At 38.1% G+C, this 24130-nt stretch overlaps 1 protein-coding gene across 3 annotated transcripts in view; it reads left to right on the top strand.

Annotated features, from left to right (window-relative positions):
* LOC134004440 (ankyrin repeat and BTB/POZ domain-containing protein 3-A) overlaps positions 1-24130 on the top strand; it is a 185301-nt gene that overhangs the window by 115757 nt on the left and 45414 nt on the right. For 2 of the 3 annotated variants that reach the window (XM_062443707.1, XM_062443706.1), the window contains exon 2: positions 13095-13244. In XM_062443707.1, coding sequence (XP_062299691.1) covers positions 13095-13244 — 150 coding nt within the window. Of the gene's footprint in view, positions 1-10270; positions 10301-13094; positions 13245-24130 lie in introns of all 3 variants that reach the window. The other variant, XM_062443705.1, reaches the window with a different exon arrangement.

The raw sequence follows: 24130 nt of genomic DNA, 5'->3' as shown, positions 1-24130 counted from the left end.
CACCCAACATCTAAACACAATTTGGCAAATATGACTGAATATATCTCGGTCAGAAGGAGTGGAGCAGCAAATTTACTTTATATTGAGCTTTGATCTTCAGTCAGCTTTGTTTTATAATAACTGTAAGACCTCCATGTCACCTTTTTTAGGTGCAAGAGTGCAGGGACTTCCATTTACTGCTCTCATGCTGTGTGATAAAGATAATAGTAGGACTCTCTCATGGCTTTTGTGTGTTGTCTGTCTGCAGAGTGAGTGAAAACCAGTGAAATAAACATTTGTAAGGGCTTCCACACCAAACTGAGCTATTATTTATGATGTAGAAGGTGCTCATTAGTATTTACTGCTCAGCCGTTGCCATGTGGACACGGGAGATTTGCATAACTAAACAGACCTCTCTTGGAAACAGAGCAGGTGAAAATGTAATAATTGAACGGTAAAGAATGTTCTTGGGTTACAGTAAGGAAAAAGTTCAGATTGAAAGCTTTTTTCTTGTTGGTGACCTGGGTAGTTCATTATATTGGAATGGCAGCGCTACACAGTCAGAAATCTGTAATTTCTTTTACAGTCAAACAATGAAATAGTTTTCTGCTCCTGAATACTTAAAATGTGTGGGAGTGTTTTTGTCTCATGGGAATAAGAGCACAAATAATTACCCTATGAATATAAGATTTGTATCTAATAGGAGCTATTTATGAGTGTGCATAATGCTTGAGACAGCTACTGAGCACATCCTTTAAAATAGGTCCCTGCTTGTAAATGTAGTAAGGCATCTACTCATGGTTTTCCATGAGGAACTTTTAATATACGCACCAGAGACTACGAAACCTTTGCTGAACAGTGACCTCTGTGGCCAGAAGTGGAATATTACAGGGTAATAGTGTGTTTTAAAGCTGCAAAGACATCATTGTTTTTCTGTGACATGCTAAAATTTAGCATAACAGTAGCAAAAGAAAAATAAGGAATAAATAAACAAAAAAAAAATGGGTTTGCTAACATTAGTGTACTGCACTGTACATCAGAATGATCTCAAATCATTTCAGTACAAAGTCAAGAGGTTGTGGTATGTAGCTAACACAGAGCTACTCTCTAGAAACTGAATATGTGATCCCTTATTAGTCATTGCAGCCATTTCTAAACCCACTAATGGACCCATACTTGAAGGAGCATGTCACCCAGCGCAGCGGAGTGGTTCATTGGCTTGTTTTTTATAGTTTTTGAACAATAACGTAGGTCTACAGCACAGAGGAATAAGATATATCAGACTTTAGATGCACACACAAATACTTGTTAGTTAGATGAGTTCATTGTTGGTTTGGCTCTGCACAATAAGAAAAATATAGAAAACCACCAGCCATATCCTGTAATGTAGTTTGACATGCTGGATATAATTTTGGGATTTTTGAGAAATAAGTTGTTGTGGTCTGTGTTCAGGATCCAGTTCAGCTACTATGACTCTTAATGAAGCAACGACTGCGAGCTAGTTCAGGCAGCCCAAATCTAGCTGCCTGCATAATGGCGGCATACCGACTGTTCATTTAGTGTTTCAAAAGTTTCACCTTCACCGCAGCATCCACCTTTAGGCCTTTATGAGGTCAGAGCCTAACACCAAACACTAATGCTGTACATATTCTACATTAAAATAATAATCTACTCCGCTTGAGTTGGAGCTCCTTTATTCAATTTTTGAGGTAATCTTGTTAGCACTTCATAAACATCTCCATGCATCTTTCCCTGACTGTGTGATTAATTATATATGAAGTCAATGACATGGTCCTAATCTGAATTACCCTTGAATAAACTAATCTTGCTGTCCGTTCACATACAGAGCCGATAATTCCTGCTGAGGACAGTCACAGTTTTTGTTGTGCTGACGCAGCAAGTATTTTATTGTATGCATTGCTTTAAAATAACTCCATTCACTGAAAAAGGCTATTGGACACGGTTGAAAGTTCAAGGAATAGCTGAGTAAATGTACCTTGCATTTAGAAGAATATTCACCACACATGTGTGTCCCCAAGCATGAATCTCCACGCTGACAAAAGTAAAATAAAACTAAAGTTTATGAACTAAGTTCTCCTCATTTTGAGTCGGCTGTATGCAAGCAGCATGATAAAGAAGCAGATGAACTTTTCCTCAGCGTGCTTTATAATTCGAATATTGTTTGCACCACATAAATAACTTCTGTTCAAGATAGAGATCTTGTTTGCTGAAGATAATATAATAACTCACAGTGAGACACAACATAATATTTTGCTCACACAAGATAAGAGAAAAACACAATCTCTCTTGCATTTTGAGAAATTGAAGAACATAATACTGGAGTTACAGAGCAATATAAGAAATGTTTTTAAAAAATTATGAAACAGACAAAGAGGGAAATAATGTAGTAAATGAAATAACTGGTTACATAAATATCAGTACGTAGGATATAGTTAAATCAACTGGTGGTTTTAAGAGGATCAAAATACCAATGTAGGAAGAAAGAACAGCTACAATAGATACACACACGTACTTACAAACACAAACACATACACATAATATCAAACTATTGTCTTAGTTATCACATTTAACAGGAAGCTCATCATCAGAAATATTGTGTGTTGTACATTTCCCCCATTTTCTCATCTGTCTTCGAAAGATATGAACTTGCTTTCTACTTCATATTGTTGTTTTTCCCAATCTATGTATTTCATGTGCAGAGTCCTTCCATTTGGAGTTAATTAGATTATTATCTTTAATTAGATTATCGTTCCCCTTCCCATACTATTACTGGATATATACCTGGTGTATCATTATACATTATATAGTCTTGTAAAAAATGTTTAGCTTTGTTTTAAACTCATTTTGTAAAATGAGAGAGTTATTAAATCTCCAAATACCAGCACCGTTTTTCCGTCCTACTCCCTAATATCATTTGCAAAGGTAAATGATCTGACTAATGTATTTGGCCAGTTTTAATGCTTTTAACTGCACACAGATCTTGAGTAAACATGAAGTTTAAATAATCAAGTCTTGAATGGTTTCCTGTAACTGAGGAATAGTTTGTGTAATCCTTTTAAATTGGATTTAAAGTTCGCTGTACATCCGCTACTCCAATATCTTTAGAGAATATCCTCATCAAAAGTGTGTCCTTCTGGGATTTAAGTTTTGTACCACTTTGTGAATCCATTTTTACATTCATCAATAAATTAAAGTTTCATCCTAACATAATTATCCCTTTACTTTGCACTGTAATTAAATCAATAATCGTCTCAATTGAACCTTCCTCAAGAGGTTATATATATTTAATAGTGTCATATATTCTCCATCTATCTTCCCTTTCTTTGTCACATACTGTATTTTCTACCTCAAATGATGTTGTTCCTTATCACAGTTATAACACCTCTTCTGGGTAAGTGGTAGGATGAATAAAAGACCTGGATATTTAACAGTTTTGCTAATTTCTCAGGTTCCATTTTAGACAATTGTGTTTCTTGCATAAATACAACACCTCCTCCTTGATGTTTCTTTTGTGTGAGCACTTTGCATCTCTTAATTGGCTTGTTCAAACGAGCAAATTATGTTAATGTTCATACACTTACCACATAATATTGTCTGTTTTAAAGTAGTACTCCCTGTGCTCACAGTTCTCCCATTTTTATTTGACAGCCTGTCCTGTTGACCTTCTAAACCCTTGTAGATATTTTTAAATAGCTCATTTTGTAAAAAAGAATATTGAATATATTTTCACATTTACTAAGATAAAAACATATTCCCCTCTTGTGCTACCAAGTGCCCAAGATAGCTGTCCAAAGGCTTCAAGGCTTGTGTCCATGCATGGATATTATGGTCTTTTGCTAAGAGGTGACTTTAGAGTATTTGCATCTAGTTAGGTGACGAAATAAAAAACAATACAAGCAAAATGGATGCAACTATTTAAGTACCATTATAACAAAAATATGTTGTGATATGTTATGATTTCCATTGACAGATATTTATCATACAACCACACATAAATCAAAACCCACCTTAAACATAAATGCACATATACACACACACACACACACACACACAGTCCCAAAATAAATAAAACAATATACCGTTGTTTTATTTACATATCACATTGGAGACACATCGAGGTAAAATTTATGCAACACTACTTTAGAATAATGAATTAACCCCTGTCCGCTATTAATTGAACAGCTGTGGATATGTGAGAGTGCAGTGCTCCATATATTAGCAGCTTACACAGCATCCATTTCCCTTTCCCAAGCCTTTTTAATACAGTTGACAGATACAAAATCCTTCGAGGAAAAGCTCACAAATTTGGTGATGAGCTTCTTACTCTCTGGTGAGAGAGAAAGCAATTATAAAAGAGTGTGTCTTTCACAAATAGACTCAAAGTGGGGAATTTTCATCCTCAAAAAATGCCTAAGCTGCATATAATGAAAAAAACTGTAGTAGGGTAGATTATACTTTAAACTTAAATGACCAAAAGGTGCAAACCCTTTTCCACAACATGTGGCAAAAGTATTGTCTAGCAATGGGTTATTTCCATTTAATCTTCAATGTATGTCCTTAATTATGCATTTAATGTACATGAGTTTAAAAAAAAAAAAAAGACAAAATATGAAATATAATTTACCGTGCCAGCCTTTTGGAGATGACCCCCCTTCTGTGAGTCAAAAAGGAAAAGCAAAGCAAAAAAAACCCAAAAAGATAAATTAACCATAATTGTAGACCCCTGTTTCTCATCTTAACAGAAGTAAGAAGCCTGTTAATCATGTGTTTGTGTATGTGTCTGTGTGTCTGTGTGTGTGTGTGTCTGTGTGTCTGTGTGTCTGTGTGCTTGTTTGTTTTTTGGGGACTTGGACCTGACTACACACTGACTCATGGGGACTCGAGTAACCATTGGGACCCAAAACAATGTCCCCACTGGCAGAGCCTGACCACTAGCTCCAAAACAGTATTTAAACATGTCCCATGCTATTTTCCAAGAAGTCCTCCAGAGGTCCATTTACAAGACAAAAATCTGTGTATGTGCGTGAGTGTCTTTCAGAAGCTCTCGGTTTAGACTTGTTCCTTCCCAAAGGGAGCAACAGTGTCCTTGATGATTGGACCATTCAGTTCAGGCACGGACCTCATGTCCCACAGAGCCGATCAGACTAATCCACGCTGTTCTTTTCAGGCGAGTTCTGCTTCAGGCATCTTGTAGTTGATTTCATGAGTTGAATACCGCTGCTCCAAGCATCAAGGAAAACTTTGAGTGACTGGAATCTGATATCCCTCTGTTTCAGTTGTTTCTTTATCTCAATGTATTCTTACTTTTTATTCTGCAGAGTTTGAGAGAGGTCAAGTTGCAAAAAAACAAACAAACCTGCTTCTCTTTGATTTTCTTCTTCTTCCAAGCGGGCTAAAGCAGGCTTGTCAGGGTCATCAGGTATCCCCTGAAGTGACCTGTGGGTTGTTTTTATCCCAAAATTGAGCTCAGGGGATATGTTTAAAAGTCCTCAATGCTTCATAGTACTGGCTGAGGACATTGTGTAGAACTGCTTCAAATAGCAGGTGTGTTAACTACAGTGAGATGTATGAATAACTAATCTGATCTCATGACATAAATATAGCTTTAATGAATCTATAAATTACTTGGAGCTTCAAAATGTCCCTGTTCAAAGTGACTTTAGCATCAGTGGTTTTAACTTTCATCCACAAGTAATTAACATGAGTCTTATCTCGTTGCCAATTGCTATTATTAGTAGTTAAATGATAGTTTTTGTAAAAACAAGTTTGCAGCACTGACATCCTGTTGTAAAGGGGATCGACATGAGGAGATTCTTCACAGCCAAGAGCTAAATAGTGGCAGAAAAAACAGTTCAATTACAGTTCCAGGTAGTTATAGGGGGGCCAAAGCAAAGCCAAAGCAGATAATCATTGGTAAAAACTTGTTTAGTAATTTGACATATACTTTATGAAACTGTGGCCCCCTAAAAAAATGACCAGGACTTCCCTGCTTGTAAGTAAACTACTTACAAGCTAAATTCGTAAACTCATCTTTTTCGCTCCATTGTTGCCCTACATCCAGACTAAAGCATAATTTTTCTCCCCCCAAAAACTGAGTTTTTTTCCAAAACGGCCTCCAGAGAGTGCACTGAAAATGCAGAGGCCATTCTTTGTGAAACTAAAGAAAGCAAACGGTCCAATTTGCATAAAACTATTATGGTGATGCATTGCAATTTACAGCATTTACAATTGAGACAAACTGAATAGTTTGAGCTTCTGACGTCAACAAACCTCCACAGAGAGCTCAAAGATTACATTTAAAACATTTATAACTAATTAAGGTCCTTTACATCGCTGCTATAATTTCACAATCAGACCATATAGAATCGGATATTGTTCGTGTCCACTCAAAAGCTGCTCTTTCTGTTGCTGCCATGGGCTTCTACCAGCAGCTGGGTCATGGATCTATGGCTGACATTTGCAGTTAGCCTGTTGGGTCGAGCCGTTTAATCATTTTGGCCATTTCACTGCTAATGTGCTCTGAGTCCCGAGTACATTCATTCATTATTGATGAGAGAATAAATGTCTCCCCAGTATACTGGATGCAGCAATTACCCAAGTGAATCATCCCCCCCAATGATGAGATGTTTTTTTGTCACCCATGTGTATTTGTCTCAGGGGCTTAAAAGACACAGAGCTGCTGTAGTTTTTTTTTTCTTTGTGTGTGTGTGTTTGTGCTTTCCTTACAGTAAGGAAGAGAGAGAGAGAGAGAAAAAAAAAACACAGCTTTTTTCAGCACAGCCAATCACTACGCTGTTAGGCAGCACTCGCCTGTTGCCATGGTAACTACCTGTTAATATTCTAGGAGAGTTTTCTCACTGACAAAGGGGAGAGTTCCACTTTCTTGCTACAGAAAATCGATTGGACATTCCTGAAGAAAATAAGGGAGCTGAACCATGTGGTCGGGGTTAGAATGGCGCTACAATACCTGCACATAGTGGAGCTGATGGTTCATACTGTAGCTTTCAAAGTGACCAAAGTGACCCAACTGACCTTGACTTATCGCTTAGAGGAGCGCAGGGGATGTCGTACATGTGGCTTATTGCAGCTCAAAATTTCATCCTGTCACAATTGTGATACAAGCTTTTATTGGGAAGTAATTTTCTTAAAAGTGTTTTTTTTTTTTTTTCCTTTCTTTTTTTTTGTCTGACTTCCAGAGATTTCTCAGGAGGAGACTGCTCAAAGGTCGGGCATTAAGGAATTGGGCTTTCTTTGCTCTGAGTGGTGAAGGCATTCAGAAGGGATTGGCCGTCTGTCATATAATGGGATGGCATTGATCTCGAACCTCATTATGCCCTGAGGTTGATCTCAAACAGTCTAGACAAACCCATCTCCTATTTCTCTTCTGAAAAGAGCTTTTTTTCCCCAAACGGTGCTCCTATGTCACGGAGACAGTAAAGTCTGTATAACGAGCTATTAATTAAAGACACACACACACACACACACACACACACACACACACACACACACACACACACACACACACACACACACACATATATGTATTGGCCAGTGTTGCATTTGTGCACGCAGGTAGAGCCACATAATTAATAGCTAAAACCCACATGCAAATGCAATATAATCATTTCAGTTACACATTTACACTTTGTATTTGCAATATACCAAAATGTAATAAATAAATAAATAAAATAAAAGTTTAGGTTACATAATGTCAGTCGTGTGAAAGCACTTGGCCCCAAACTTCAGTAAAGTCAGCAGCAGATGCCTCTGGCTCATTGAGAAAAAAGACTATTTTTTATAAGTAATGCACAAATATAAAAATGTTTTTTCCCCTTATGCTCAGGCAACAGGTGCCAGGTGTAGAAAAATAACTAGAATTCAAAATGTCAAGGTGTGTCATTAAGTCAGCAGTATTTTTTTCAAAGCCTGGTGCAAAACATATTGTACTGTCTCCTATGAAACTAGTGCACTCTGCTTCTGAACTTGGAGTAAAAGATTCTCCAGTGCCTCTTGGACCTCAGATTCATCTCTCTCAGTGGATCTGGTGAAACCGGAAAAACACTGTTGAGATTTATTTTAAACGCTGCCAGGCAGTTGTATTAGGCTATTTCAACACCTGCTGGATCAACACTGAAAAATAGGTGCTTTTTTTTCCTAAGTTCCTGGAGGGTTCATACCCTGAAGCTACAAGACTCTAAGCTTGTGCACTGTATTGATAGAATAGACGAATCTGTCAGGTCATGCTTACATTCACCTCCATCTAGGTTCAGTAAACATTGTGTAATGATTTTTAGAAGGTTTTCTGCCTTTGGTCCACTGAACTCATCTCACAGACCATCTCACACTGGGACTGCTGAATTTATTCTTAAATTTCACAGCAGATTGATTTGACATTTTGGGTTTTATTCCCTGTGGGAAGAGCAACATTATACCAACAAGTGTTAGCACTGTATGTCAACATGCAGACTCAGCATTTTTACTGCCTTTGTTCAATTCATACTGTGCTTTTATAAACATTTCATATTTCATTAAGTTTAATCTGAGTAAATCCACACATGTAAAGAGTCCATATTGTTGACAGTCCGATAGTTGATTGTTCCGAGTCGGTATTCCTGACTTCCAATCTAAAAGCGTCCCAGTGAATTTGCTTGGAGAAACATGGACGCCCGCAGCAAACAGAGCTAAAAGAGAGTGAATGTTCAAGTTGGATTCACCAGGAAGACAGAAACATTACTCCAAATTAATAATAATGTTTCTCTGTAACTGCTGGATGTGGAAATAAGCAACTATTTGCTAACAAGTTCAACATTTCAACTTAAAAGTATGATAAAAGAGGCCATTCATGCTGGTTTAACATCAGCAAATGTTAACATATTAAACTGAATCGGTGAACATGGCAAATATTAGAGCTGCTACATGTCAGTATGTAGTATGTTAGCATGCTTATGTTACCATTAAGCTAAAAAAGAAAGCATGAATCCTATTGCGTATATAGCATTATAGCTATTCGGGGTGTAGCGCATTATTTTTGAGATACAGAAACATGACGATAAGCTGAAATATATAAAACAAAATCTTCATCAGTGGCTTAAGCAGGGAAGATTTGGTGTTCTCTAATAAGAAAAAGCTCCATCCTACTGCAACCTGCATTTAAATCTTATTTTGAAAAACTTATTTTGGCTATAGGAGCAGTTTTTGCTATTTGGTATTTGCAAACTGATACTTGTGTTAATTGCTCTAAAATAATAGCACTGAAGAAAAAAACATATTTGTCTTGCTTTTTCTTTTAACCATTTTCAACTCAGCAGGCTCATTTAAACATCAAAAACTTGGCTGAAATGTGTCTTCATTAACAAGACACCAGCTGGAGGCTGTAAAGCCAGATCATATCAAAAAAGCAGCATCTTTGCCTCACAGTTTCTCACTTTTCGTTATATTAATGGCTCTGCCTTAGGCCGTGTGAATTTTTTTTTTCTAATGTATGCTTGCTCTTCTTTGTTTCTCCAAAATCCATTTTCCAAACCGTTTCATGAATGATTGATTCCTATGCAGACAGCTGCTGTGTGTATATGTCTATACAGCTCAACATTCCCTACTTTATTTATGAAGACTTGCATGAGCAGCAGTATTTCTTCTGAGGTGACTCAGAGGGGGTCGGCACTCCGCTTGGTGCTTTAAAGTAGTTCTGTCCCCGTGACCCAGTCTCCGTCTTCATCTGCCCGACAGCAACGGAGATGAAGGCAGCCCCGGAATAGAAAATGCAGGTCATATATGATTAGGCTGTTTCTCAAGAATAAACACTGCTATACTCAACCAATTGCCTCGGAGGTCACATAAAGATGTGGTTAAAGTGACACAGAGACATAAAGTAATAAAGCATGCCTGTAATGCTTCAGAGTCTTACGTTCCCTTGTCATTTTTTTAATCGGATGTTTGTGGTAGCGTCCCGTCTTCCCTCGTTCCCCGCCCGTTCCCTTCCCTCGTCTCCAAGGGGCCAGCTTGGCTTCTTTCTCACCTCTGATGTTTATTACACAAACAGCACCTAGGATCAAATATTCCTACTTTTTTTTCTGTAGAAGCCAAGTGTTAGTGAGAGATAACATGTAGAGGGAGTGGGAGGTGGGGAAAGAGAGAGAGACAGACTTGTTTATATGTCTTGATCTGACGGGAATGAATAATTCAGCAAAAGGCACCCCAGGATTATTTTAAAAGGATAGTTTGGGCAGTGGGAGAGAATATAAAATAAAAAAAGTTGGGGGCAACAGTGAAGATGGGGGAGGCCTTGATTATAGAGAGCCCTGTGAATTATTCAAACCTGTCCCCCCCTTTAAAAAAACATATAAGTGCACAGTCTCCGGCAGAGGAAGCTGTGAATGCCAATACGGTTTTGGTGATTAGAGGACACCGAAGAAATGTTCTGCTTCACTCTGGGACAGTGGTAGATACACAGAGACTGGCAGCTTCTTTTTAACCCAAAGTTTGAGGACTTCCTGCTTCTCTGTTTGCCATCAGGCTTTCGTTCTGAAGTCTTCTTTCAGAATTTTAACTCAACTTTTTTTGGGCTTTGCTGTCCCTAGATGTTTCCAGCACCGAGCATTGCAGCAGGGCAACACTGATATGTTGTTTATTCTGCAGTTTTACAGACTTTTCTTTTCTTCCCCTCTTGTTGACCTTTTGTTCCGAAAAAATGTTGTAAAGTACTGTAAACTTCTTGAATTGTGTTTATTGATATTCAATGAACGTATTTAGTCGACCTAATCACTTTTAGTGATGTAATTATGAACTTAAGTCACTTCACCTTGCATCAAAAGTGATGGGAATGGTTGTGTAAAGAGGAAAGATATTCAAATCCTGCCTTATGTTCTCACTTCCACACACCTGACCAGTGGTGTGCACAAGGGGGGACAATTGTTGAAAAACACGCGCTAAAGTGCCCTCTTGGGTGGCAAAAACGCATGCTAAAGTGCCCTCTTCAGTGGCTAGAACGCGCTGTATGTGCCCTTTTTTCTTTTCGCCCCCGCCCTTCAAGAAGTCTGTGCACGCCACTGCACCTTACCAATGGCTGCTTGGATAATTGTTGAGTTGTTGGCCTTGTGTTGTATCAAAACTTGTTGGATGCAGCAGAAAGGTGTGGTGAGAAAGGGTGTAAAGGCATTTTCAAACCTGCCTTGTTTGGTTAGATCAGAGTTTAGTTTGAACATGTATTTGGTCAAAGACCTTCTTTCTGTGTTTACATTCTTGCTCTTGACCTTAAAAATGTTGGATTTGAAAACAACCTAAGCACTTTATTCAGGCCTTAGCCTTTACTTAACTATCCCTATTTTAATCCTCACCCAAAATCTGTGAATAGCCACAAACCATGCTCCTTTAAAAAGTGAATACTGGTAAAATATCTGCAATTTGGAGAATCCCGGTGTATGGTGCTGACAATCAACTGCAACCCAGTTTCACTCTGTCTTTGTTGCATGTCATTTCCCGTCTATCTCTCCCCCATCATCTCCTGTCATCTCTCTATTAACTTGTGAATGAAGGCATAAAAATACTCCCAAAAATAGTTTAATTTAGAGACCCTGTAAGCACTGATTTGATGATTTGAAGACGATGTAATTGATTAACTGGTCAAATGGCTTAAATGCAATGCTTTTTATATGTCTAGGTTACATAAAACCAGTTCAAGAGCATTTAAGTGATAATATTTCAGTGTGAAGCAGCTACACTTTGAAATATAGTTACTGAAATGCTGTTGAAATAGGGAAAAAATGTAACCTTTCATCCTGATTAATGATTTCAGGGGAATCCTCCTACCCTAATATATAATTGTAACTACATTACAGAGCAAAACCAGTAATTTTTCTTTCATTTCTTGAGGAATTCCCCTTTGAGACACACCCTAATACCAGCTGCTCCATCAATACTGGTCAGAAGCTAAAGAGCGATGGAAAAAGCTGCTATAATAATTATTGGAGGCTCTAAAAAAAACTGACCTCCTGGAAAGGCTGTGGGAGAAGAGGGAGCGGGTGTCTGACTGGGGAATACTGGAATTCTTGGGCAGGACACAGTGGGAGGAATCTGGAGCTGGAGAACTCATGCAGGGAAAAACTCCTACAAAATAAGACTCATGAGCTTGCTGCGCTGTGTCCGGTGCGTGGGCCTTTTGTCTTTTGTAGAGTTGGCATCAAACAGACAAAATGAGTTCTTCATGTTATAATTACTGTTTGTTGAAAAAACAGCGTATCCCCTTGAGCTGTGTCATTAGGATTAGCATTCAGCAGGGTGCTTTTCATATTATAGCAAAAAAAAAAACAATATCCCATCTGTCGTAAGCCGTTCACCACAGCTAAACAATAGCCAGGCTGCAGCAACCCGAATGGATTGAACCTCTGCTGCACCTTATATGCAGGAAAAAAAGTGTGCACCTGTTATTTCCAACATGATGTAACCGCAAAAGAAAAGAAAAAAAATCCCAACGCAGCTTGTGTTCCACTTTGAATTCACAGCTTTTGAAGTAACAAATGTGGCTTGCAGCCTAATTGGCTCAATTAAAGTTACAGCTACAAACTAGACTAAATGTCAGGCAAAAAGCCAAGCAGAGGTTCATAATGAACTACAAGAGGGCTCGAAATTCACTGTTTATTTTAAAGATGATAAGCGATTATGCTAGAATAATGCACTTAGAAGCAGGTAATGTTGAAAGAAACTTTTGAGTCAAGGAACTGCCGCACATCACCGGAGACAAAATAAATCAGCATCACATTTAACATATTCACAATACCAGCTGGGATGTTTTCACAGAGAAATTAAGACGTATGTTATTAACCTGTGACTTTTCCTCCTTGTTCAATCGTTTAAACTAATGTTTGCTCACTAGGTGCTGCATGTGAAATGAATGTGGTTTTATCATCCAGCCTACCAACCCTGTTTTGGATATTTAACTGAAAGTGCTGATCTGTTAATTCTCCTGCTCTCCTTGGATATTTCGGTGTTTAATTGGACATCAGCAAAATCTGAAAACTGAAAAATCCTCCGCCAAAAGAGGACACATAAATTACTTTTCCATTTGTAACCTTCTGACCTTTCCTCTGTGCTGTCTGCAGGTGTGCTGAGCCTTCCGGAGAGTTTGAACCTTCACCGGGATCAGCAGCGCTCGGGGGGGGCCGGCGAAGGTCACGGCTACTCCCAAGCCGAGCTCCGCACACTGGAGCAGTCGCTGCTCGCAACGCGGGTGGGCAGCATCGCTGAGCTGAGTGAGTGTTCTTTTACTATCAGTATGCAGAGCCAAGTGCATGAACTGACATTCAAAAATGCTTACGTACAGTAGGAGTGTAAAGATGGCGTCAGCTCATAGTTTGGAAGGAGAAATTGTAGAGATCACAATATTTTCACATTTGTATTCTTCCCCAGCTGTAAAAACTGTTCTGCTGAAGATTTAAAATGACATTAAAATAGTCACATTTAAAGAGATTAAATATTGACATAAGATATTAACAACTTAGATACAGCAAACCATGCTAGCAGTCATTTTTATGCACTTTAAAGGATGGGTTCACATTTTTCCCAAGTCTGTCGAGTCTGCACAAATATACACAGCGAGGTCTTTCTTGCTTTAATAATTCCTCCTTCTATACTGGCCATAAAAAGTGATGGGAAACAAAATCTACTGTCCTCCTTCAGGGCAAATATATATTTAAAAGTTTATCTCAAGCTAATGTGATGATTCAGCCGTCTGATTTAGTCACATCAAATGGATATCCTCCACCTTTACAGTCTTTTTAGAGCCAATTTCCTTCTTTTTATCACAATAAATTAATCCGGTTTGGCAGTTCCAATCTGCCACCGCCAATTGCTGTGGTCATTCAGTCTCTAAACACCAGTCTGATATTCATTATGCAGGCTTTGTTAAAAAACGTAACATCCAACCTCCAAAGTCTGGATGTTAAAGTGCTGTGTGGAGAAACGTAACCCAGCAGGAATTACTTGCTCTCTTATGATTTAAGTCATCAAATAATTTCCATGTATCATTTTAACCAGAGTAGAAAGCGTCATTTAAGCTGAGAAAAAAGGAACTGTAGTACCAAGCTAACACGAAATCAGTTGGGTGGCAGCTCACCATCAGGTCTGTGTAGGTAGATAACTCGGACTTCAGCGAGAAACATTAGGATTTAACACATTACGACCGGATGCAACATTTGCATGTATGTCCCTTTAAGACTGTGTGTGATGTTTGCAGAGCCGGATGCAATGTGAGCGCATTATAGATGATTTAATCATTTTTAAGACATGTGACTGATGTGTCCTGATTCGCTGATAGGCGAAATATTTGTGTTTTTTCAGTGCTCTTAGCCTCAGGTTCTAGGAGGTTATTTTCACACAGTGTCTATGTTTTAGATTGTTTGTTTTTTTTAAATCGTGCCTGAGGTCATAGTGGGTTAATAGAGATTCATGAAATTAAATAGACTTCATTCAGCAAAAGCTTGTGACTTTCATTTTAATTTTTTTTTTTTCTTCTAAAATGTCAATTGATGATAACGGCACAGCTCACAGCAATAAAGAACCCTCTGTAAAAACTGAAAAGTTAAGTTTAGTAGATTATAACATGTATTTTAATGGCACACAAGGACTATATTTTCAATTTATAACTGCCTTTATGGAATATTCTGGACATATTTCCTTGCAAAAGTGTCATAAAGTGACATAAATTACAGTACTTTAGGTTTACAAGTTAGCCGCTACTGCAGTAACTTGGCTACTTTCTCCTGCAGAAAAAGATAACTGTGGATTTTGTACTCCATCACTTACATTGAAAGTATTTATAATGATTGATATTACCAGCAAGCAAAACCTCTTTCTGTGTATGTTTGGGCACCTGATTGTTATTTAAGTCTGACTTGTTAACAGTGTGAACCTGTCCTTTAAAACAAACCTGCTCAAGGTTTTTCCACTTCCATTTGCAAAATAGCCCCATTAGTGAGAAGGAATGCACACTCCTCGTCCCTGTGGGCTGTCATGGTGGTCCGAGGCCGACCCACTAAGCTATTCTGCTGTCCCCTCGCCGCTCACTTCATCCACCTCCTCCCCCCACCCAGCGACACACAGCAGCCAGGAACTGTTCTATTACAGCTGTTCTAACACCTGTTCACGAGTCCCGCCTGGGGACCTTTAAATCCAAGGTCACTGCCTCGGAGGCTTTTAACCTCAACTTGAAAGGAAGGGCTCCATCCTTTAACTCTAACAACCCCCACCTCCACCCTCGTCCTCTCCACAGTCACATATTAGATCATCCTGTCCCCCGCAGATATTTGTTCTATGTGTGGCTTTGTGTTTGTGTCCATTTGTCCTGGATGCTTGTTTTAACCCCCATATAGCACATAAGCCAGCCATTCATTTAGCATCACTGATTAAAGGTAGAATTAACAGTCTATTTATGTAAATACTATGACTATCACTAGTTGTGTAATGCTTGTGATACAGCCTGTAGGAAGCTTGTGAAAGACGCTCTCCTCTCTACACAGAGGGAAGAGAAACTTTACTTACTTTTGGAAAGAAATTAAAAAATAACCTAATTAGCACTGACAGTTGCCATGGCTGAATTTAGAAAGAAGAGCGCACCACCTCCGAGATAATCCAAGAAAGAAGAGAAGAGCTCACACTCTGAAAACTGCAGCACTGAAACACAGAGTGCTGAGCAGCAAACGGGCGTGAATGCTGACAATACCACAACTATGCTTTTATAATAAGAATGGAGAACTTCTTTAACCAAATATGCAGGAGCCTGATGTACAAGGACCACTCACACCAACAGCTTTGATCTTAAGAGGCACAAGTTATCTTAGAAAATGTGTAGTATTCATCAATTTTGCGTACCTAGAATTTTTTTCTGAAAATGAATGTAATATAAAAGTGCACTGTAGAAAAGTGTCTAAGTAAGTGGGATAATGTTATTTTTAGATATAAAATCTAGTCTTACTTGCGGTGAGTATGAATTGGATTATCTGGTGCTGATTTTGCAAAGATGTTTGACTTATTTGAAGTAAATGTCACTTGCTGCTTGTCCTAATTAGCCATTTTTATCTTATTTAGGGTTAAGGTTAGGTAGATGTCAGTTACTGCTATACCACTTATTTTAAGCTCTGTAGTTTCAAAACAAAAACATATATAATGTTTTAAATGTTAGTGTTTTGACTTGCATGAGGGCACATTATCAATATCTATATTGGGGCAAAATATACTGTACCATTTCAAGATTTTCTTCGAAAGTGTCCCAATTTAACACAATACGAGCCTATAGTCATAAAAAATCAGTAGATCTAACACCCTTTTCTGATGATGAAAATTATATAAATCAGAACATCTTATATCTACAGCAATAGTTACACACATGCCAGCAACACACAAAATGACATGGACACTTAAAAAAGCACTAACTTTGACTATTGTTAATTAAGCAGACTGACAGTCTACAGCCATGTTAGCATCTCTGTGAGGCTGCATATACAGCTGTGCTTTAAGATAAATGCTGATGTGACTGCATGAGTGGTTTTAAAAGATATATGGATGTTTTGTTCAAAGGGTTTTTCCCCCCCAAGTCTCCTTTTAAGTCTGCAGGGGACAGAAATGTCAGCGAAGTATTCTTTTAAAATATGAATGTGGGGTTTGCATGGGAAGGTGAAGAGCAGCAAAATGTAATATATGGTACCTGGGTTGTTGTTTTTTTGCTGCTGCCATCAACACTGCTGGTTGGCACATGCAGCGCTTTTGCTTGCTATTGGAAAACATCATTAAGGTTACTAAAAACAGTTCTGGCAAGGCAGGTTTATTTGTATTGCACATTTCAACAACAAGGCAGCTCAAAACGCTTTATAGATAACATTAAGACAAAGTGCAAAGGAAAGGAAAAGGACAATTAAATACAATTAAAATATGTATTTAAGAGTTAAGAGGTTAGACAATACAAACAAGTTAATAAGACAGATAAAATGCAGGAGTAAAAGTTACAGTGCAGTGAAATTAATCATTAGCCTCAAATTTGATTTAATAAAAAGCAGCAGAAAGTCCTCAGCTCTCATGTATGAATAGTGTTCACATACATAATCTACACCGCTACATCACTTCACTTCTTTTGTAACAATCATAAAAACATGACAACAAAAGAAAGAAACAAGAAAGTGTTTCTTAACGTCACATTAAGCGAGCAGGCTGCTTGTCAAACTGACAGAAGGTGTGTTTTTGACCAGAATATAACTCTCATCTCACTGTGATATTCTTAACTCTCCATGAGGTAAATTCCAGATAATGAGAAGTCCTCCACTTGCACCCAGTCTCCTCTGACATTCACAAGTTTACAAGTTTACTTTCTCTCAGCGTACTCTTCTCCTGCTTACAGCAGCTGTTGCCGGGCAACAGTTACTGCACAACATGCACAAACTAATACTTACACTTGCAGCTCATCACTCATTAAGTAAGCTATTAAATACAGTATATTATTTAAACACATTATGGAACAATTCAGTTCAAATTCTGCATAATGCACGTAACAATGTTATAACTGTGATTACTGAAATGTTAAAGTAATCCATTATTCTGCTGTGTTCGAGAGAAAACTGACCCATCAATACACATACATACATATTTCTAAGGTTTTTTTTAGTTTTAATGGTATAATGTATTCTATTCTATAAAAAAAAAGATTCTGTGAATCTATTCGAGGAAATGATAGCATCCACACAGAGTTAATGAGGCCAAATTTTGTTTTAACCCTTTTCAGACCAGCTCATTAAAAATGGTGATTACTGTATTAGAGGAGAGAAAACATGTTGAGAATACCGTGAATATAAATAGCGGGAAAAAACAGATTTTGCATTTTAGCAGCATGCTGTATGTAGGAGCTTGTATTATTCAATCAATTATTCTAAATGTACACAACAGGAAATGCACCGGTAATGCATAAATTAAGGATAAAAGCAAATACGTGAGTGCGCCTCCTCTAATTGCTGATGCAAATATGCATTATAAAGCTCCTCTCCTGTGTTTATGCTCGCTAATCTGAACACATCAGTCAAAAACATTAAAGGCGTTCTTTTTCGCGCACTCGGATCAGAAAGTAGATAAAGGAGGACCGGCTGTTGTTTGATTCCTGTTTAATGTGCCGTTTGTTTGACTCCCTCAGCCAACGCTGCCTCAGCTGGGCTTCCTCACCTCCAGGGTCGCCCAGTCAAATGCTGCCAGAGGTTGACATGTGGCTCGTAACACAGTGGCTGCCAACCGCTCGCAGTCATTTAGGGGGATTTCAGCAGATTCTGTGGTAATGCTTTCTGCCCCACGTTTTATTATATGAACAGATTGATCTGTCGTTGGACGAATCACTGAATAACTTGAGTGTGAATCTGCTTATCAAGTGTATGATGATTGCATTAAGGGTGCTACCTTTAGCATGTTGCGCCATCTGCCTTCCTCGTTTCAGACACTTTTTTTCGGCTTTACAGATGATTAATTTAGCAAACGGGCGCAAAAATCTGGAAAAGCAGTTTGTCATCTGAAGTGCAGCTGGTGTTTAATCAGCCTCTCTTGTTTATGCATGTGTTTAAAGTGTAAGTCAGGTGATATTTTTCTTACTTTACTTAAAATTAAAAGACTCAGACCAACAACAAATGAACCCTCTAACAAGTTTTGTCTGTTAAAGCTTGATATATTTATTCAACTGTGCCATAGAGCTCCACTGTTGAAAAACCAGGTGGCGTGTTCATTTATTACCATGAATGCAGGCAATGTAGTTAACTTTGAGAGCACACATATAGAGCTGCCATTAACAATGATTATCTTTATCAATTTATCTGACAATCTGTCATTTTTGAAATGTCAGAAAATATATAATTATAATTTCTATTTCATCTGTTTTGTCCAACTGACAGTCAAAACCACACACAATACTCAGTTTTATGACAAAGACAATCATTAAATCATCATATTTAAGAAGCTGAAACCAGCTAACATTTGGCATTTTTGCTTAAAAAAACAATTACTCAATTGGCAAAATACTTGCAGATAAGTTTCCAGTCAACTAATTGGTTAATTGACTAATCGTTGCAGCTCTACCGTCATGTACTAGAGCACCAAATATGGATCAATCCGCAGCTAAAAATAGTCCCCAACAAACACACAGTTTAGTAATGTTTGTCCATCTGTTTTAGGAAGTTAATTACTTTTTGTTTTTATATATGAAACTATGTATTTATGACCCCATTTTTAAGATCAACGTCTTCAGATAGAAGGAATGGGTCTGAGGGCCACAGACAGAGCTGGGAAATATCAAAAGAGGGATTAACGCATTGTTGGTTTGATCTTTTTTTATGAGATTTGGTGACAATAAGAAACCAACCAAACTTATCCTTTAACAACTTCACAACAATAATGAGAGAATCTAAGCGTGATGGCGCCTTTCACTGGATGTATAAATGCTCATGTTTAACTTTTTTTTTTTACTCTGTTTGGCTGTGCAGACATGCCAAGAATAACAAATAAAAAACCGAAAGAGGCATCATTGAATAGAATAACACAAAACAAACATGATAAGGATCTGTTAGGGATGGTAGCGGATGATTACGGAGTTGTTTTCCTATGGCAGATTATTCTATTGGATCACACAGTGACAGAAACAACAGTCTTTTCTTAATAAGTTCTGCTTCTTGCAACATATAATAATATTTCTGTGGTATTTACAACCCTCAAACAGATGTAATGTGGGAGGGTGGGTTAAAATTTGAAATTGAAGAAAAGGTCGAAATGGTTTGAAAGAAAACACAACAATACTCAAAATACATTTTAATGACACTCAGCAGAGTCTGAATAGACACAACAAAAAGCTGACATGAGTGCCACACTGAAGTAGGTGAAAAGTGTGAAAAGAAAAACAGCCTCATGAAAGAAAAGGTGTGCAGCAGCTGAAAATAACTGAACCATTTTACAGCAATCCAACAAAGAGGGAACTGTCAGTGAACTGCTACAGTAATGCACTGTGCTGATTGTCGGGTGTGCATTAGGCTGCAGATACTACTTATAAGTCTCATCAATGACACGTACAGTAAACTCTCCACCACCTGTTGTTGTCCTTGGATTTCTTTTCAACTTAACCGAGTGCTCAATTTGTACGTCAAAAAAACCAACACAAACTTTCAGATAGTTCGTAGCCCAAATAAATGGTTTCTCACCTTGACTCCAAAAATGTTTTGGTGCTCTGTTCCTTCACTTGTCAAAAAAGCAATTCACCACCACTGAATTTGAAGTTTTTCTTTTTATTCCCAAACTACTTCACATGATATATAGCCAGGCTGCTTGAAAAATGTAATCAATTAGTCAATACATATTACTAATTAAAGAAGTAATAACATTACTTGAGTAGTTACTCAACAGCTAATGTCATTAGTTTCATGTCACAACGTGTGTATTTAACATGTAGAAAAATGAGAGAGCCTACAGTTTGGAGCTATTTATTTATCATCAAGAGTTAGCTTAAAGGAGTAAGTTCACAATTTTTCAAGTTTGTCCTAAAACAATAATGAGGTGCCCATTTGAACACTGTTTTTTCTTTCTGTAATTGTTCCACTTGTTAATGGCCCTAAATAGATCCCTTCATAATGCACTTTTAAAGGTGCAGTGTGTAGAATTTAGTGGCATCTAGCGAGTTGGACTTGTATAATAGCCTGAAAATAAGAATAGTTGTGTTTTTGTTACCTTAAAATGAGCCCTTTATATCTACATAGGGAGCAGGTCATCTATCATAGAGGCCACCATATTGCACTGCCATGTTTCTACACTTGGAAGAGGAGGAGGAGTGGTGTTAAGTTAATTTCAATTTGCGTCCTAACTGCTAGATGCTACTAAATCTTGCACACTGGACCTTTAAGTGCAAGTGAACATAGCATCAGTAGCATTCAATGTATAAAACAGAGTATAGCTGTCAGTGATTTGCATGGTACGACGGTTGATTTATGGTAATTACATGAATGTTCGTAATAAGAAATAATGGAGCAATGATAGAGTTATGTAAAAAAAAAAAATACTACCAGCACCATGATCAATATCACAGCAGAGACCCGGAACAAATCAATGACAGCAAGCAGGTGTTTCACGGTCAGACGCTGTGTTCCCACGTAAAGCAGTGAAAATCAAGCTTGATATCAGCACATTCAAATTTGCTTAAACTGAAATCAATTTTAACCCATTAACTCAATATCTGAAGAAAAAACAAGATCACTTCAAAGTAACGCGGGCCACAAAGAGCCGGTTGTCGGGGGGCAATTTCACACCCGACTTGTTCTGTAATTAACAGATAATAGAAGAGGCTGTTAAAGAGCAACATTCATCACTATATCCATAATTTCATTCTCTTGAGTTAGAAAAATAACTGAGGTCACTATTATCTCCCTGCTCATCTTACTCACTCATATTTCATGTCTTTGTCTGAGCGACGACAGCAGATTGCTGATGGCGGATTTTGGGCGATGGATGCTCCGGGTGTTTGTACTTTTTCCTCATCTCCCCATGACACTCGGCCATGAAGGATAACTTTCTTTCTCTGCTTTTTTGCGTTGTGTGTGGCGTATAGACTCCATATAGGCGCTGAACAGACATATTGTGGCCAGGTGTGACAGAGAAAGGCCGTTTATCTGTCAGCGCAGCCGCTGCCCCGTGGGTCAGAGAGCAGCCACTAGTCAAATAAACGGAGTAATGTAATACAGTGCAGGCCTCTAACAATGGGGCCCTCCATTCCTCAGGCTGGGTGTGCCTCTTCCACAGAGGATGGCAAATATGCAAAGTATGAGCTGGTTTTGAGACTCTATTTATTTTTTACTTTGTGAAGTAGTTTCCATTCTTCAATGCCGTCATTCCAGTGCTGTGTTCAGATTGCTTTCACTCGGCGAGGCATTCAAGAAAACAGGGCGTTACTGTGTTTAGTTTTATGTCATTGATAATAGACTCACTGTTTACTATTCGCTTTCATAACATTGAGTCAGAACTGTATTAAGTTACAGCTCATGCACACTTTTTTTTTCATGTGACCACATTTTTATTGGATGTTTGTTTTCAGGCAGAGTGGACAGACATGAGATTATATCATTTGCCTGTAGTGATTTAAGATTAGGGGAAAAAATCATAATAGACAAACATTATCGTACACATACAAGTGCCGACGTGTGTGTGTGTGTGTGTGTGTGTGTGTGTGTGTGTGTGTGTGTGTGGGTGTGTGTGTGTGTGTGTGTGTGTGTGTGTGTGTGTGTGTGTGTGTGTGTGAACGATCCAACATCCGAAGTAGAGGTAATATTGCAAACAAAGCATCCAGAGCAGGCGGCATTTTTACGTATGTTCACCTCAAATTCAGTTTAAGTGAAATTTCACAGCCTTTTTTCACACAAAATAATAATAATCACCATCATCATAATAATCATAATGATAACAGAGACAAAAGATTAGAACCTGGCAAATATGTCTTTAATAGACCAAACTATCAATTACTATCTTTTTCATTTGACAACTTAATATGTAATTGTCTTCTTGATTATATCTTTATGTTTGTCATAGGCTGTGTGCATCACTCGCTCTGTATTTTTCCAAGCTGACAATAGCCAGCCTGAAAAATGAGTCACTGTGTATTCCACTGTGCATAGGCAGAGAATAAAGTACTTATTCTTCAGGCCTGAGAGGGTTTCACAAATAGAGGAATCCCTCTCCCCCTCCTGCAAAAGCTGCAGGGATGGTGTGCCTGTTTGAAAGGGTACAGAAAATTACACAGCGATAGGGGATGTATTTTTCCTCTTTTCCTGGAAGTGATTGCTTACTGAATACATGAAAAACTATGATTTTTCAGCTTTGATGCACTTGACTATACTTTTCTGTTTTGTTTTTGTGTTCTCTTGTGATGATGCGCTTCAAGTTGCTCTCCATAAACAGGCATTAATCTCATGATAAATCCTTATTAAAGATCCTCTTCCTATTCTTTTTTTTTTGACAACCTACATTTCGAGATTTCATTAATATCACGTTTTTTTTTTCAAGCTGTGACTCAGACCATTTTCCCATTGTCTCTGCTCCATTATCCAACATTCACATAATGAGTGTGGGATAATGGGATAGCTTCACACACACGGGGAACGGGAAGATTCACAGGGAGGTGTTACATTTCATCTTGAGACCATCGTATTGCCTTGCTAGTCTCATTTTTCATTATATTAGAGTTAAAATACTTTTCCTTCACCATGCATCATTTTTCTTAATCTCACAGTCTGACCCACTTCTCTGTAAAGGTGATAGATTAAAAAAAAGAAGACAAATGAGTCAGTCAGACTAATTTTCTTCTTAAGTTAATAAAAGATCATAAAAACACGAATACAGGCAGTAAACAAGGTTGTGTTTCTCGCTTTATGAGTTCATTTCATGATAATGTAACCCTTTTGTCCCTTTCACTGTCCGTCTAATGGACATGTCAAGCCAGAACAGTATCTCAATGTGCTGGGAAAGGTTTCTGCTGTCATTTTTGTCCTCTTCACTCCACTTTCTGCGTCCTTTCAGAGGTCGGACTGCAGTGCCATTCACTTCCTCATGTCTATCAATCTGAGAGACGACATGATTTAAAAAATAAATAAAAATAAAAATGTTGACTGGATTTTAATGCAGTCAGTCACTGGAATAGGGTGCGGCCATTTTCCTTATCTGTCTCCTAGCACCTTTTGGAGGACAGCGAGGGCATGCTGACACAAACAACCCTCCTCACAATCCCCCAAACACCACACACACACACACCTCTTCATCGCACACAAAAGACACATGCTGGAAAATCTCGTAGGCCGTTTGTGCATGCTGCAGTAATTACAGAGGCTGGATTCATTATTGTATAATGGTTTAATGTCCCTCGATACCTGCCACAGGATCCCGCTTGCTCATCTGAGTTTAGTGCTGCAAAGATTAGAGTCGAGATTAAAGAGCTTCTTGAGGAGTAACTTGAGTATAGTTTTCGAGAAGGAACATGTAAAATGACATTTTTTGGGTCACTCAGACACAAGGCGATCTTTCTTAGTTTGCATTCTTGTGACGGTACCTTGTATCATTGTGGTTGTGTCAAGGATAGAAAAGTGAAAGTTTG

The sequence above is a fragment of the Scomber scombrus genome, chromosome 22, assembly GCF_963691925.1.
Source record: "Scomber scombrus chromosome 22, fScoSco1.1, whole genome shotgun sequence".
NCBI lineage: Eukaryota > Metazoa > Chordata > Actinopteri > Scombriformes > Scombridae > Scomber > Scomber scombrus.
This window is presented reverse-complemented; position numbering and strand designations above follow the sequence as displayed.